Here is a 16536-nt window from a genome sequence, read left to right as displayed (position 1 = left end):
TTATTTAGTTCTTTAGTCATAATTTTAAATATCGCTGCCTTTGTGTAACTGTGACCTTAGTTATGTGAGCCTTCAGCTCACTAAACATACATTTTAGCTAAAATAATTTAGTTCCTCAAATATATGAGACAAATTTTAAACTAAGAAAGTTGTTCTTTCTTCATAAAATGTTTCAGTAACATTAGATGTCAAGCAAATGATTTAAAGAATTTATTTTTAAATTCGTCTATGAGTTTTAGAAGTTTACAGGCTATTGAAAAGATCAGTTATACCATTTAACCTAGAACTCTGGTGGCTCCATCACTATAATTATTCACCAATTTCAGGCTGTTCTCTTGTGTCTGTTTTCAGGCATTGAACCTGCAGACGACAGCCCACCTTTGATTCTCAGCATCCAAACCCCAGCAGTTCCACATTTAACACCAAGTGCAAGTTTAGCAGTGATCAGTGAAGAAGTAACTTCATTTCCTGTGCCTGAAGCAAAGGACAGGGAAACAACACTTGCTACAAAATTGCAACTCACAGCAACCACAGAGAAACTGGAAATTTTGGCTATTACATCCAACAAAACGCTTCCAGCTGTAACTTTATTGCCAACTATTTCTTCACAGTCAACAGAAACGACATCTGGGAGAAGCACTACAGCAACCACAGGGACAACAAAATCTTATGTAAGCTTGTCTGCTTCTGTTGACATTTCTCCTTTGTTTCCCTCTGCTGCCAGTTCAGAAACTTCCACAAGGATACAGCTGATCAGTAGTGGCTCCACTAAAGTGCTCAGGGTTACAGAACCTCAGACAGCAACGGCTACACCTGCAGTCACCACAAGAACAGAAGCAGAGAGCAAACCAGTTGCTACTTCTGTTTTTACTGGGGCATCACTTAGAACAACAGAAATGCCAGTCAAAACTAAAATAATGGAGTTATCAGAAATGGCCACAAGAACACTTCCCACGAAAGGAGCACAAGTAAAACCAGAAGGACTTACAACATCTACACCCAGTTCATTTGAATCAATAACAGAAAAAACTACTGCATATGTGCCACAGCTTCCTACATCACCTGTGGAAGTGCCTTCATATACACCATCAGTAAACTTAACAGGAGCTTCAGAAGGGACAAAAATAAGCGTACAACAGTCTCTTACCACAGCAGCTAATGTTACAGTGACATCATTTTCTCCTACGCTCACTACTTCATCTTTGTTAAAGCCAGTGTCTTCAGCAACAACAGGAGCACCAGCTGTTTTAACCAAACAGAGTGACAAGACTGCATTTTCACCAACATCCACGCCACCTGTTTCAATAGGAAAGACAACGACAGGACCTCCTCTTGGAATGGTTCAACACCTGACTGGTCCTCCAGAGGTTCTTGTCACTACAACTCTAGGTCCAAAGATGACAACTCTACAAACCCAAGAGAGATCATCAGAAACAACTTTCTTATCATTTACAACTCATAAAAAGGAAATCCCAAAAATAACATCTCCTGTGGAGCATACGTCAAGTTCCTATTTCCCTCCATATTCACCACATCCTGGTTCTAGTACTGAGAAATCCTTCATTCTTTCTACAAAGAGACCTGCAGTGTCTGCTCCTATTCCTGCTTCTCCAGCTTCAGGTGAATTAAAAAAAACATTTAAAACTGTTTCAACTGCAGGATATCCCTTACACAAGATTCTAAACACAACTGAGTTCCTGACTACATTATACACTAAATATCCTGTCATGGCTGAGACTAGCAGTGTGACTCCTTTGTCTGTTAAGGTAACATCCAAATTAACGTCCCCTTTTGAAATAGCAACAAAGTCAACTTTGTTTTCTGGAAAAATATCTACTGAATACAAATCTGCTCTTGTTTCAAGTACAGTGAAGACAAGTCGTCCAACGTATTCAGATAGTGTTCCAACATCAGCAACGAAAACCAAGGAAACCACCACAGCTCCTTTTGTAGCTACAGAAAGTGAATCACCTCAAAGAACATCCATCACTGGATCTCCACTTGCTCTCCTTAGTGGGACTGAAACCACATTGTTGGCAACACTGCCTGGTAAATCACAAGTAGAAAGTATTACTACCATCTCTACTGGAAAGCCATCTGCTTTGTCTTCTCCACCATCAGGTTCTCTAATTTCTTTAAACATTTCTCTTCCTTCACTACCCTCAGATGGAAAAGAAGCATTGCTGACAACTCTGAGTCCCAAGAGTACATCCCATGAAATAACCTCTTTATATCCTAGAACAACTATAGGAAAATCTGTGTTAACAGAAAAGACCTCTCCCGTCCCAACTTTCTCTATTTTATCTTCTTTATTAGAATCAAGTTCAATAACAACAGTACCAGATGAAAAATCACTAGTGAATATCACTGATGCCACATTCTCCACAACCTCTGAATTTAGCAGTCAGGTCATAATAACTAAAAAAATAATGACAGGCAAAGAAAAGTCCTCTCTGTCCCCTTCTGTTGCACTTCCAGTGACAATGTCTTCTCACACTTTCTCCACCTCTCAGTATCTAGGAGATAAATTAGTTTCTTCACCTTTAACACAACTGCTACCAGAAGTAACAACCACGTCTAAATATTCAGTAGAAACTAAAATGGTTTCTACAGCATTAAAACCTGCAGTCCAAAGTGTGACAGAAGCAGTGAAAATTCCAGCAGCTGCAGCTCAGCCATCCCTGCCTCCACCTTCAGCAGGCCCCTTCTCCTTGCCGACATCTTCAGGAGCTAAACCTTTGCTACAGACCACAAGGACCACTGTTATACCACCTTATGCTACTCAGAAGACTGCAGAACTTGGCCATCAGACCTCTGAACTTTCATTGACAAGCCAAGTTCACCAGTATCCTGCAGAATCACTAACAGAATCCCCTGGTCAGCCACAGCCTGTCTTCAGCACAACTGAAGCTACAGTGGAACTGACTTCCTTAAAGACCTCACTGCCTGAAGGCTCTCATTCAAGCGTGTTACCTACCTCAGTAGGTCCTACCAAAGTTATTTTACCAACTGAGAAATATTTGCATTTAACTGATGCGGTTACACAGCCACTTGTATCAAGAACTGTTTTGCACCCTACAGTCCCAGCTAGAGCAACAGCTGACTTGATTTTTGACACCAAATTTCCCCCTTTCTCACCAGAAGTGCTTGCCACTTCCTCTTCTTCAACAACAATTAAAAAAGAACCAATTCCTTCATTTTCCACGCAAAAGACAGCTACAGATCTCAAATTCACACAGGAAACCACATTTACTAAATCCCTTGATTCAAGACAAACACTTGAAGCATCACCTTCATCGGATTCTCAATCAACCTCTTCAATGGTTTTGCCACCAGGAACAAGAGACGTTCCTATCGCTTTGGGCTCCACATCAAGGGAAGGTGGTACAGAGGGAGCTGTGGTGTTGGCTAAGCAGGTCACACCTTCAGCCACCCCCTCCAGCTCCATGACCCTGCCAAGGACAGCCTTGTCCCCTGAGGCCCATTCCTCAGTGGCAGCTTCAGCCTCTCCAGGGATGAGCAGCGCTGGGCAAAGCCTCAGCACTGCGTTGGCAGCCTCAGGCACAGCAGCAGCAGCCACAGAGCCTGTCTCCAGCTCTCCTTCTGATACTTCAGAAGCAAAAGGAGCCATGGCCCTTGACACAGTGAAGTCTGAAGAGTCAGAATTAATGACAGGATTCCAGTCTGTCCTTCCTCAGGGTACTACTGTTGCACCTCAATTTTACCCTCTGTATTTCACAAACACAACTTCAGTTCTGTCCACTGCACGTTCACCTGCTGAATCAAAAGTGTTTTCTTCTATAGCTCCATCATCAGTCAGTACTACTCAAACTTCAAAATTTGAAGTAACATCTGAGATGCAAACACCATCTGTGAGCTCACTGCTAATGATACCTGATCATCCAAATGACACAGCAGCTCCATCAGTTTCCTCATTTACTTCATCCACCAAAACACTTCATGGCTTGACTACAACATTTTCTGATGGACTGACAATAGCTGGAACCATGGCAGGAGCTGCAGCATCACCTTTTATGTTGCCTCAAGAAACAGCAACTCTTCAAACTTGTACAGTGAGTAGATATAAATAATTCCCTGCCTGCTTTGGAACATGTCTTAGTTACTTCTACACACTGATTAAAATATAAAATAGTGAGCCATGCCTTGATCTTTAGGATTTAAAATATCTGTATCAAACAAGGGACCCTGATTGTTACCCATTATATCTGAAACCTTGGATAACTTAATTATGCAAAATATTTTTTTCTAAATGTTTTACTACACTTCAGGCCTCAGTTTTCTGAGTGCGATTGTTACAAGAATGGGGTTTTTGACAAAAAAGAAGTTTCATAATGTCCAGTGTCCGTGTTTTGTGTCGTTACCCTCTTTAAAGCACATTTTTCCAAACACCCAAACACCCCTATTACCACTCCTGCTTATTTCCTTCCACATTTTAGCTTCTCGACTTTACAATGAAAAAAGTTAAAAATTCAGAAGTGCTGTTCTCATCTTTACTGTAGGTCAGCAATGTTAGTCTATCCTCAGAATGGTCAGGTTTTCAAAGATGCTCTTTGCTTGTAGCTTCATCAGCATCATGGTGATCAGTGAGTGATTCTGTGCCTGAAGAATGTGAATCCCTTTTTCAACAAAAACTATACAATATTGTGATACTAATTTGTTATGAATGGTAACCTCTGTCTTTTATTGAATCTGCCTTAGCCAATCACAGAGAGTGAGTGCATAAAGCACATTTGTTTGGATGGACAGCTGATCCAGATTAATAAGTCACAGAACTGCCCATACAATGCTACTCAACCCAGCTGTGGAGTTTTAGGATTTGCTACTCAAACAAATGGTGACAAATGCTGCCCAAAGTGGGAATGTGCATGTAAGTTTTAATTCTGCAGTACTTTTGAAGTGCGTTCAGGTAATAATTCAATGCATGTGTAAGAAGGGTAAGAACTGACACTTATATACCATAGCATAGAATTAAAAGATGCACATTTTTTGGGTTACTCATTGTTGAAGGAAATTTATAAGTGTAGTTTTATATTTGGGGAAATAAAATAAAAATGCTCTTTTAACATACTCAGCATTATGTATCTGCAGTGGATATGTTCAGGTCTGACTTAGACACATCTTGTCATCTCTCTAATCAGGGAATACCTAATCAATACAGGTTTTTTTGGTTCTTTTTTTAACTACTTCAGCATGAAAAGATTTCCTAGACTGTTAACTACTCCTGTTAGTAGTCTAGGGACTCTGTTAGCAATTGGAACTTCTGCTTAGGCTTTAGAGTTTGAAATAACTTGGAATAGGACTCCAAGCCCACTGAAACACAAAAGCTTTAGCAATAAGACTCAGGAAAAATGAAACTTAGGAATAAGGCTACAGGGGATCTATGCATCTGGCATGATGTCCTGTCACTCATGATTTTTTTTTTTTTTAGTTTGGGGGTTCTAAAAATTTCAAACGTTTGTTGGCAAGAACTGTAAGGAAATAGCTGATTGCAGAGGTCTGCAGGTTGCCCCTCTGCAAATATGCAGAATTTGATTCTGCTGTCCATTTACAAAGATGCACCTGTATCAAATATGTGCTGCATATATGAACATCTTAGTAAGCTAGTTCATCTTATGAAATTTGTTAATCTTCATATGTTGTAAGATTTACTGAAATGATAAAGTAAGTTAGAAAATACATTTCCTTTTGTTTTTTCTTAGGTCGTTGCACCATTTTCTCTGATCTGAGCTTTGTAACCTATGATGGAAATCATTTGGCTTTATTCAAAGAAGCATCCTACATTGTTAGTCAAACTCCAGATGAAACTATAACCATCCATGTCCTTGACTGTAGAATGGTAACTAACATTTATCAGCTAACAAAAGGTGTTTGGTACTGCTAATAAGATGTATCTGAAAGGCAAGAGCATAAAAATACTTTATATTGTGGTTATGTTTCACTTCTGTGCAATATCTATTAATTGTGCTTGCATTTCATAATGCTTATGAATTGTATGACACTCTAACTCCTGGCTGTAAATGCATAGTTCCTGGTGAAAGAGCTGGAAGATGAGAGGTAGGTCCATGTTGTCCTGTGGTATGTGTAATATGGACAAGGTGATGAGAGATCAAGTGGATTTACATCATTAGTCACTTCTGTGAGTGCTGTCTTATTACCAATACCACCACAGTTGTACCAGTGTACCACCAGTCTCTTTCAATGCAGGATTTTTATCTGTGTTCATATGGACAAACGTGGGCTGGAAACGCCCATCTTCAGGGCCATAAAAGACTGTAGGAATGCCAGACTGAATAGGACCAGCCTGTGCATTCCAAGTTTCTGGCACAGGAGTGAGAGAGAAAGCCTAATGGGGAATCTTGTCTGATGGGGTAGTGTGGTTGGCTTTTGTCATGAGAAGTTCATTTCTTGTGAGTCTTTTCAAAACTCCCCTTAACTCCAGTCTCTCCTGTGAAGGCGAGGTCATTGGATGTCTACATAAATGTCTATTGGAAAGTTTGGTTCCAGGTTTCACCTAATGGAAGTTAATTTCAGAAGCTCAATATGAATGATATGAAGACTGTGTTTGTGATGTTCAGATTTGATTTCCTCTTGTATTCAATACCTTCTGTTTTATTCACCCTTACGTAGCTCAGGAAGTGTGCATTTGTTCCTGATCCATTATTTCTGTGCTGTGCATATCATACAGATTCATCATTCCCAGTCTCATTCTTGCTGACCTTCAGCTATGTAGTTTGTATTTTTTTGTCCAAGCAGCTAGTCCACCATAAGATTTTTTCCCTGAAAACCTGTATTTCAGTTTTAATTTCAAGATTTTATAATATAGCGCAGTTGGTGGAAACAATGAGGTCATAGTATTTTGTTTGTTTATCCAGAGAAACTCTGTAGTCATGACTTGAAACTACAATCACCAGTGGTTTTCCTCTCTTAATAGTATAATCTCCCAAAATCCGTAATATCCTCGTACCTAAAACCAGTAAGCCACCAATTCAGATTTTTCACATCATGGCTGTGGGTGATGTATTTTTCTTTTCTCCACAGAGTAATTCAAATTCAACTTCTTTGTGCCTCGCAATGTTGAACCTAACTTATGTATCAAATCAAATTATTATCAATCGTTTAAGCAGAAAAGTAAGTATTTTGAGGGGTTTTATTTTCCTTTAGGTAACACCTTATTTCTGCAGTCAGCTGCCTCCTCATGTGGATACCAAGGAGTAGAGCAGAACACCATAGGTTTTATGATTAACTGTTCCAATTTTGTAATTAAGTAAATTTCTCCTGGTAAATTCAAAGAGCCAAACTGTGATCCAAGGGTAGTTAATGAGATAAGACTCAGAGTAAGACACATAAATTGTTCATACCTTTTGTACCTGTATTACCTTTATGAAGAAAATCCTGACTGCATTTGAAATTAATTAGGACTTAAATTCCTAAGCTGTCAAAAATATGGCCTTAGTTCTTCTTCCAAAGCATTAATCTCTCTTCTTTGTGTGTTGTTTAGATAACAGTAAATTCAAGATCTGCTTGGCCTACTGTTAGAAAATATGGATACAAAGTTGAAGATTCAGGCTTCAAGTATGCAGTTGAGACCCCAACAAAAATCAGAATTCAGTGGTTTCACAACACAGGTGTGATGATTATTGAGTTGAATAATACCAGAGAACCAAGAGCTTTGGGACTATGTGGTAAGTAAAGAAATAAAGACTTTCAGATGCTTTGCTAGGGACACATTTTCCTAATTATATAAATTATTTATTGCAAGGTCTGTCCCAAAAATGTATTGCAGATCACTGCAAATTTTAAGATCTTATTAGAATTAATCTATTGCTAATTTTGTTTATTGCTGAAATTGTGTTTGTGTTTATTCCTCTCATCAGTCTTTGCCCACAGGGTTGCTTCTGTTTGAACCATAGGCATGATTGCAGTAGCCAAACCCAAATAAGCAAGACAGATCAAAGTCCATGATTTCAAATATGGTCATCTACAGATTTAGGGTTTGATAGCCATCTGATAGGAAGTAGTACATGCTATTTTCAGTTTCTAAAGGTCAGAACTCCCGGGGAATGTAAACTTCAGAGAACTAATGTTAGTTTAACTGTTGAAGAAAATACTTTAGAGGGAATTTTTTAATAATGTTGCATTGTGTTACGTCTGTTATGTGCACTGCACTGTTAGGTCTGCACTGTTAGGTCTGTGTTCCCTTGCTTTAATTTTTTCTAAAAAGTACAGCCTTGAATAAGCTGGTGGTGTTACAGCTTTTTCAAGTTTGTATTTGCTGATATAAGTCCCCACTTTGGTAGCTGCGTCTGTAAATTTATCTGTAAATTTGCACTGTAAATTGAAGCTGGAAATCAGGATTAAGGAGATCATATAATTACAGTGGATATCTTTCCAGTTTCAGAAAGGGCAAATGCCTGTAGCTCAGTATCAAATACCAGGAATAGCTCAGTCCAGTTTCCAGTCCTGCTGACAGAAATGTGCTTCTCACAAAGGGAGTTTGAGTTTACGCCATATTAAAATTGGATTATCTCTTATTTGCCCTAACTTCTGTTTTCGGTATTGTTCTCACTGTGTTTGGCTAATTGGTACTGTAATTAGATAAAACAGAAAAAAGACAAGATAGTAGATCTTTATAATAAGCCTGATTCAAGTTATCCAGAGAATCTCTTTTGCCTTTACCTGTTTGCTTACTGTGGTAGGGAGGATTGGGAACATCATGTTCCTGGTTTACAAGGCATTTTGACTAGATGACAACACATTTCTGTGGATGGTGTTGCAAGTACAACTTCTTCAGGGAATGTGCTGTGTATTTCTGGTGTTCACATCTGACCGGAATGTTCTCTGCCTGTCTGCCTGCACAGTGCTGGCTGGTGCCACTTGCACAGCCTGCCTCAAATGAGCTCGTTGTACTGCATCTTTTCAGGGTGAATTAGTCCAGCCTAAACTCCTTTTTGTGCTTTCTGCATTGGTGCAAATACTAGCAGCATGCTTTCTCAGCAGTATTCTTTCATCTTTTAGCTGAACTGCTGTATTGGTAGGTCTTGATGTCTCAGTTTCATGGAAATGGTAAAAACTGAGAAGACCATTACAGGTTTGTAGCATAAGCATCCTATGGAAGGATCCAGAAACAACAGTGTCTTTGACAGTGCAAGGATTGGGCAAATGTGGCAGCTGTTGAAGAGCTGGGGTGGGAGATGGGTGATGTGGGAGGGGAACATTGACATTTCTATAGCAAAACTTGTGATAAAGCTTTAAAGCATGTCAGTTCTAGTTGCAACCAGATCCTGCCAAGAAAAATGTGGAGTTTTAGTTTTGCCGTTTTAAACCTCCTTGTCAATGGGTAAGAGAAGTGAGAAAAGATGTCCCTGACTTGACAGCAATCCTTTGAAGTCTTTCAGAACCATCATGTACTTCCTGTCTGTGTTGCAAATACAGACTCAAAAGGTTCAATCAGACACAGTTTGGAAAGCTGTTTTACTCCTTGAAAGCCTGTTGCTGTATCACTGATTGTCATCTAGAATTGCTAAAAATGGTAAAACAGACCAGTTCTTTAGAAAGGAGTGGAATCCACAAAAACTGTTTTGAACGTATAAAGAATTAGGATGATTCTTGTGGAGCCAATGGAAGAAAACACTCTAGAAGCCTGATACAAAAGTCTCAGAAACTGATTAAGATGGAATGGGGTCTGATCCATCATTCTGCTTTTCTCTATCTACTGGTTTTTAAAGGATATTCTGAGGAGACTACTGCAATACTTGAATGTTCTTTGCTGACCACAGTCACCGTCCATGTTAAGTTGCTCCTTTTGCTCCAAAGTGTTTCAAAATTTCTTACTATTTTAGTTAAAACAGAAAGCAAAATATGATGCTGCCTTCTGGTATCACATAAGCATCTTGATATTTTATGGTTGTTCCCTTTTCTGAAAACATTTACAGTTTTAACTTGTCGCTATACATGGAGGTGCTTTGCAACCTTTTTTAAAATGCATTTTTGTTTAGTGTTTGTGCAGCTTAGGAGCAAAGTTCCAGTTTCTTTGCTGGACTCTGAGCAGCTCTTTGATATGCAGTAGATTTCCATTCAGAGATGCATCTTTACTTTTGCTTTCCTTCATTTTTCTGAATTTTGTGTATTTTGATCCTAATGAAGACTTTTTAAAACTACTGTAGATTGTGATACTGTCACGTAGTATAAGATTTTGAAATGATGTTTACTTTCTTGAATATACCACTTCAAACATATTTCACACATGTTAACCTGCTTTTTTTTTTTTTTTTCCCTCTTCTGGTAATTCATAGGGTTTTGTGATAGAAGCTTGGAAAATGACTTGATGCTTCCCAACAGGACAGTTTTAAGCCAAAGCAGTTCACCCTCGACTTTTATAGACAGCTGGCAAGTGCCAGACACGTTAAAGTATGTTGGAGAAGACAGGCATCAGGAAACTAATTGCTCAGTCATGGACTGCTCAGAGTGCTTAAGAATGGTGTTGAACCAGACCTTCAGCAGCTGTCACCCTTATGTATGTTAACTATTTCAAAGCTTACGTTTTGAGAGAGCTGCAGTTCGGATTTAATTTTTGTATACTCGGTAATTTCACTAATGTGAAGCTACATGTAACCGTATCTGTTGAATGAGATGTATATTTTAGTGTGTGCTTACAGTTGCAAGGTAAAAGTAATTGAAGAGAATGGCAGCTTGATAGGAGAGTTGCAATAAACAATTTTCAGTATTTCACCTCTGTTAGTTTTGACATACCACATAATTCATAAATCAGTCACAGGTAATTCAACTGTATCAGAGGGATGTAGAAAAACATGAAATAGTTTTAGGATTTAATTAATCCTTAAGTCTTCAGTAATTTAACAAGTCCAGAATTGCAATAGGTAATCTGAGAACCTGCATTCTCAAAGGCTCTAGAGACAGAGTTCCAGCTTGGAGATGTGAGAGGGCAGAACAGACCCTTGAAATCAAGCCTACAGCAAATAACAAACTCCTGGTGTGCAAATAAATTATTTGTGTGGACATATGAGTACGTTTGCCATTTGACCTTTTATATACAGCTAATTTTGATGAAGAGGAGACCAAAAATAGGTAAATATGTAAACGTAAGAAGGAACCAAGTAATAGTGCCTTGTACTAGAAGAACTGTATTACTTCTTCTTACCTTGGCACTTATAAGAGATGAAACTAAGGTGTATAATCATGTCAGTGTTCAGGAAGTTTTACTTTTAAATACTCGTGGATTATCTTTGTACACTAATGAAGGCTTACCATGAGCCAGGAACTCTTGCCTTCTTTGTAGTGGATATTTTTAAAGGTCAGGCTTTCCTACCTAGCATAGCCTCTATGAAGGTGCCATCTCTGTTTTTTTGCTTTTGTTAGATTCCACCTGAGCAATTCTGTGATATATGGGCTCGAGACACTGAGTACATTCAAAATCCATGTGTTTCACTAGCTGCCTATGTGGCAATGTGCAACAAATTCAATATTTGCATAGATTGGAGGAGCTCTGATTACTGCCGTGAGTATTCTGCATGTGTGCCCACCTTTGGTTTTAGATAAAATTTGCCTAATTTAAGAGTTGTTATAAGTTGAAGATACCAATACTTCTTGAAGCTTCAAGTACTTTGATGCTGCTGTAGAAAGCTGTGCCTTTGCAGATGGGATTAGGGAAATGAAACACCTTTGAGATTAGATGGAGTGTAAGGGGTAAAACCTGAGATCTTAGTGCATCCTGGCAGCAGAATTCTCCCACGGCAACACTAAAATGTAAGGCCAAATGGGATCTGTAGCTGGATCACAACATCTCCTTATGCTGTCCATGATCACCTAGGAAAAGCCCCCTTCAGTGATAACATAAGGAGGTCTGTAGTTTTGAGCCAATTTTTTTGAAATTTCTTGAGTTTGTATGGATTTTATTAGCAATAACTATTAAAAGGAGCTATTACAAAATATAGCTGTAAATTTGTATTCTATCCATCCTGAAGGGACCCTTCACACTTATTTTTATACCAGAGTGATGCCTTTTCTTTGGCAAATCATTTAGATTACTCCTTCAGCACACTCTATGATTGATCTGTGTAGTATTTGAAAATGTTTTTGAAGTTTGAATTATTTTGTGTCAACACTGTTGCATGGTTTGTAAATCTGCTGCCAAAATGCAAACTGAAGCTTGATGAAAATGTTGTTACAAGAAGAGAAGTGCTTGCAGATTCCTTATGTTTTAATTTGTTCAGATTCCTTATATTTTAATTTGTTATGTAGGTAAGTGCTCTGTGTTGGTGCTTCAGGCTGGTACATCCAACTCAGTTGGCAAACACAGAAAGTTGACAGGAGGACAATAATGTGTTTTCTTAGTGTTGCCTCGTGGGATTACAACTTGAACAATGTCTGATTTATTTATTTATTTCCTTCCCAGCCTTCCCCTGCTCTGAAAACTTCTCCTACCATCCTTGCATAGCTGCCTGTGAGGTTCCAGAGAGCTGTGAGAATAAGGATGTGGCTCCTCTGGGCTCAGACTCCTGCTCAGTGCTGACAGAAGGCTGTGTCTGTGCTGCAGGGACCCTCCTTCACAGGACTCATACTGCTGTCTGTATTCCTGAAGAAAAATGTGGTATATTTGGATGTGATTTTCTTCTTTATTATCTCTGCAAGTTGGTGGTCAGACACTTCATTATTCACAAGTTGAGTTCTGGTGGTTTGGTGTTGTGTGAGTTCTGAATATGTCATTCACTTGAGGATTCTAGATACCCAGTAAACATTAACTGTGTAGGTGAGGAAGCAGGGGTTGTCCTTGTGATGCACAATTTTCCTCACTTTCTCTCTGGAGGATGCTCTTTAAAATCTTTTCTTGAGTTTATGTATTCAATCATTGTAAGCATGTTAGTCTTGGCCTCCTTTTCAGCCAAGCCCTTTGCCAGGAGTCCAACCTTTTAATATCCATTCAAATGACATGCAGCAGTTAATTACACATTTTCAATAATAACTTGTGTATCCTGCCAGCATTTGTGTTTATTTTCACTGCAATTCTGCCTCACCACACCAAATAATAGACCAATTCTTCTCCCTAACAACATGAACCATAAAGAATCAGTTTATGATAAATCAGACTGTACATTAATAATAGTTTTCACATTTGTGAAATACTAAAGTAACTTCTTTTCAGATCATTACTTTAAAAATGAAGGATTGGATTGGGATTTTAAGTGACTGGCCTTGCAGTGGAGGCATGAAGCAAATTGAGGTCTGGATCTTCTGGAAGGTGTTCAGTGTCTTGCTTTCCTGTATAAACTCAGTCACAGACTGTCTCCTCATTCAGTTTTTTGTGGGGTGATGGACATAATCAAGCCTTTAAAACTCTGGAATCTTTATGCTTCATAGATCCAATCCACAATGATGGTGCTCAAAATTGGAATTTAAGAGGAATTTTAAAAACTCTGTTTTCTGTTGTCCTGGTCTAGCTTGTACAGACAGCTCAGGAGCCCCTCATGCTGTGGGTGAGATCTGGAGAACTTCTTTGAGTGGATGCTGTATGCAAAAATGTGTTGACAGTGAGACCATAATCCCAGTGGAGCACAGCTGCTCAGAGACCCACAGTTCAGAGTGTCAGCGATTTGCAGAAGTGGCCTTGCTTGTTCCTGATGATCAGACATGCTGTCCTCAGAAGATCTGTAGTGAGTGTTCCTTCATGGTTGTCCTTGCTTGTTCCTGATGATCAGACATGCTGTCCTCAGAAGATCTGTAGTGAGTGTTCCTTCATGGTTGTGAATACTGCCCACTGGAATAAGCAGATGTCCTTTCTCTGAGGTTTGCTCTCCTGTTACACATGTTACTTTCAAAGAAAATGGAAATTGCTTTGGTTTGAATTTACAGATTATGTAGAAAACTGTAGAAGCTGTTTGGCTCAATATCCAGTAGGTTTTGAGGTAGAGCAAGAGGATAGGAGGACGGAAATAGCACTGTGTTTATTTGAATATGAATTGTGTTTCCATCAAATTTAGAGATTACTGTTTTATTTTTAATATCCAAATACAAACAAATGATCTGGATAATTCTGAGGAAAAACAAATCAGTGATTGTTTATCTGATTTATAAAGTGAGCAGTAAAAATTTATAAAAGATCTTTTTTATTTTCCACTTAATTCTTGCTTAGCTTAGAAAGTTTCAAAAAGAAACTGAAAGCAATTTTCATGTTTTGACCACCTGGTATGGTGTTGCCGTGAGTTTTCCAGAGGAGGTTTGGATTTTTAATTCTCACAAGGACTTAGCTCTAGTTTGAAGTTGCCTCCATGGAGAGTGCTCAAATGTTGAACACTTCTGAATCCTGTCTCATGGGAGTTTTTTCTTGCTTCACTATGTTTTTGATATGCCTATAATTTGGAATTTTGGGGTTCTAACTGCAAATACTGCTTGCCACTGCTCCACCCAACCTCTAAATGCATAGTTTAGAAGGTGCTTGTTCTCTTTTTTTCCCTTTATGTGACAGTTTGTAATCAGAGTCTCTGTGAACTCCTAATCCCTGAGTGCAGCAGCTTGGAGAAGTTGGTCGCCTACTACAGTGAAGAATCCTGTTGTCCCAGCTACGTTTGTGGTAGGTTTCTTTTGAAAGGTAAAGAAGGGCACTCTGTAAAAGACATTCAGTAAACTAAATAGATGGACTCAGAAGGATAAGGGTAGTGTAGGTACCATTGTTGGAATGGCCATTTACAAAATTCACTTTTGTCAATTTTGTGCTCAGGGTTGGTCTGTGCCTCAGTTTGAGCAGATGTGATGCAATCTTGTGTTAAATGATCAGGCAAGATCTTGGGATACCAGGTGAAAGCTTTTCTAAAGCAGCTTGTAGCACCTCTGTACTCCACACTGCCTTTCCTTGGGATATAGCATTACACAGGAGGAATGCTGAGCTTCATCTGAGGGAATATATCCTTTGCCCTTTTTTCAGAATGTGATCCAGAAAAATGTGAGCCATTGGAGCAGATGCCAAGCTGTCAGCATGATCAAACACTAATTGCTGCTCGGGTGGAGAATACCTGCTGCATTTCCTATATATGTGGTACGGTAGCCTGACTGGTTGAGATTATGAGTGTGGTTTTGCATATGCAATTATGTCTATTATTATCTTGCCAATTAAGACTCCTTGTATTTTAGGTGTCCCAACATAGTAAGGCTTGAAAGTGATTAAAAAATTGACATTAATGTTCTAAAATATGCCAACAACCTAAAATTAATTAAATTAATTTTCTAAAAGTGCTAACAACCATTAAGAGTCACAGAATGGCTTTGTGCAACTGGATAGTATTCCTTGGTCAAGTAAAGGACTTGTGGTGGATGAAAGAATTCAGGGCTTTTGAGATTGTCCATATGCAGTGTGAACGAGATACACAAATATTTTATCTGAAAGAAAACTGAAGTTAAATAGGCTTTTATTCCCTGTATCCTGCTGTCTCAGCTATGGCCCATCTTAATTGATGACAAATATCCCATATTAGAGTATTATGCATATTTATTATTATTTATTTATTATTATTTATTTATTATTATTTATTCTTTTAGAGTTTAGCTTTTCATGACTTAATTCAAAATTGCACTTTTGCCATTACTATATGAGCTCCAATCTTACCATGCGGTTGCTTTCTTTTTGATAATAATCTGTTAATGAGGTGCTGTTGAGTTAATTTTATTTTCAAATGGATATCTGGGAAGGGAAGCACCTTCCACATGCAAAAATTAGAGTGTTAATAGGAAATGTGAATTACAATTCTGTTATTTATAGTAATCAGATTGTATTTTAACAATGGCCAGCATTTGATTCCTCTCACTGTCTGCAGAGTCCCTTTTTGAGTCCTTTTTTATAAAATGAGTCTTTGTAGTGTACATATTGAAAAGTTTCCTGTTGTGGTTGTTGTGTGTTCAAGTGGGAGGATAACACTGGGATCATGGGGGATGGAGTTTATTGAGGATTGAAGATTCCTGGAAAAAACAACAGCAGGAGAGAAGACCTAGGAAAATTTTCCATAACAGGGGAAGGAGGGAAAATCATGTTTGCTCACAAAAAAATATATTAATTCTTTATAGCAGGAAACAAAGGAAAGAGGGGCAAGCTGCTCTGAAAATTAGCCTTTTGGATAGGGTCTATAAGCAGTGAATGCAGAGCACCTCTGCTCTTTTTTATATGAGTCTGGGACAAGCTTATAGCAAATCTTCTAGGCAGTAGTAAAATTTCTTCCAATGTTTTAGATTTAAATAATTGTTTAAATACTTGTTTTCTCCAGCATGCGGGGCTTGCTCGGATCAAATTCCCAAATGTCAGGAAGGAGAAGTTCTCATTGTGGATGGCAACACTACTGGCAGGTGTTGCCCTACGTACCAATGCAGTAAGTTTGACCTGATTTTAGTATTTTAAATAACAGAGAACATGGGAAATTTTGTGGTGTGGATGTTCACTGTCAAAGTGGTGGATTAGAGATACAAGTATAAGCAAGCTATCATCTGTAGTCCTGAACTAATAATCTTTATTTTTAA

At 38.6% G+C, this 16536-nt stretch overlaps 1 protein-coding gene across 1 annotated transcript in view; it reads left to right on the top strand.

The window, feature by feature from the left end:
- Window positions 1-16536, top strand: part of OTOG (otogelin) — a 92189-nt gene that overhangs the window by 63896 nt on the left and 11757 nt on the right. The window contains exons 33-44 of the mRNA XM_026793191.2: window positions 352-4073; window positions 4720-4888; window positions 5721-5857; window positions 7060-7149; window positions 7520-7703; window positions 10314-10534; window positions 11398-11536; window positions 12434-12628; window positions 13476-13688; window positions 14501-14605; window positions 14957-15067; window positions 16287-16388. Coding sequence (XP_026648992.2) covers window positions 352-4073; window positions 4720-4888; window positions 5721-5857; window positions 7060-7149; window positions 7520-7703; window positions 10314-10534; window positions 11398-11536; window positions 12434-12628; window positions 13476-13688; window positions 14501-14605; window positions 14957-15067; window positions 16287-16388 — 5388 coding nt within the window. The remainder of the gene's footprint in view (window positions 1-351; window positions 4074-4719; window positions 4889-5720; window positions 5858-7059; window positions 7150-7519; window positions 7704-10313; window positions 10535-11397; window positions 11537-12433; window positions 12629-13475; window positions 13689-14500; window positions 14606-14956; window positions 15068-16286; window positions 16389-16536) is intronic.

This window comes from Zonotrichia albicollis, chromosome 6, assembly GCF_047830755.1.
Source record: "Zonotrichia albicollis isolate bZonAlb1 chromosome 6, bZonAlb1.hap1, whole genome shotgun sequence".
Lineage (NCBI taxonomy): Eukaryota > Metazoa > Chordata > Aves > Passeriformes > Passerellidae > Zonotrichia > Zonotrichia albicollis.
Note: the sequence above shows the minus strand (reverse complement) of the source record. Positions and strands in the feature narration are given on the sequence as shown.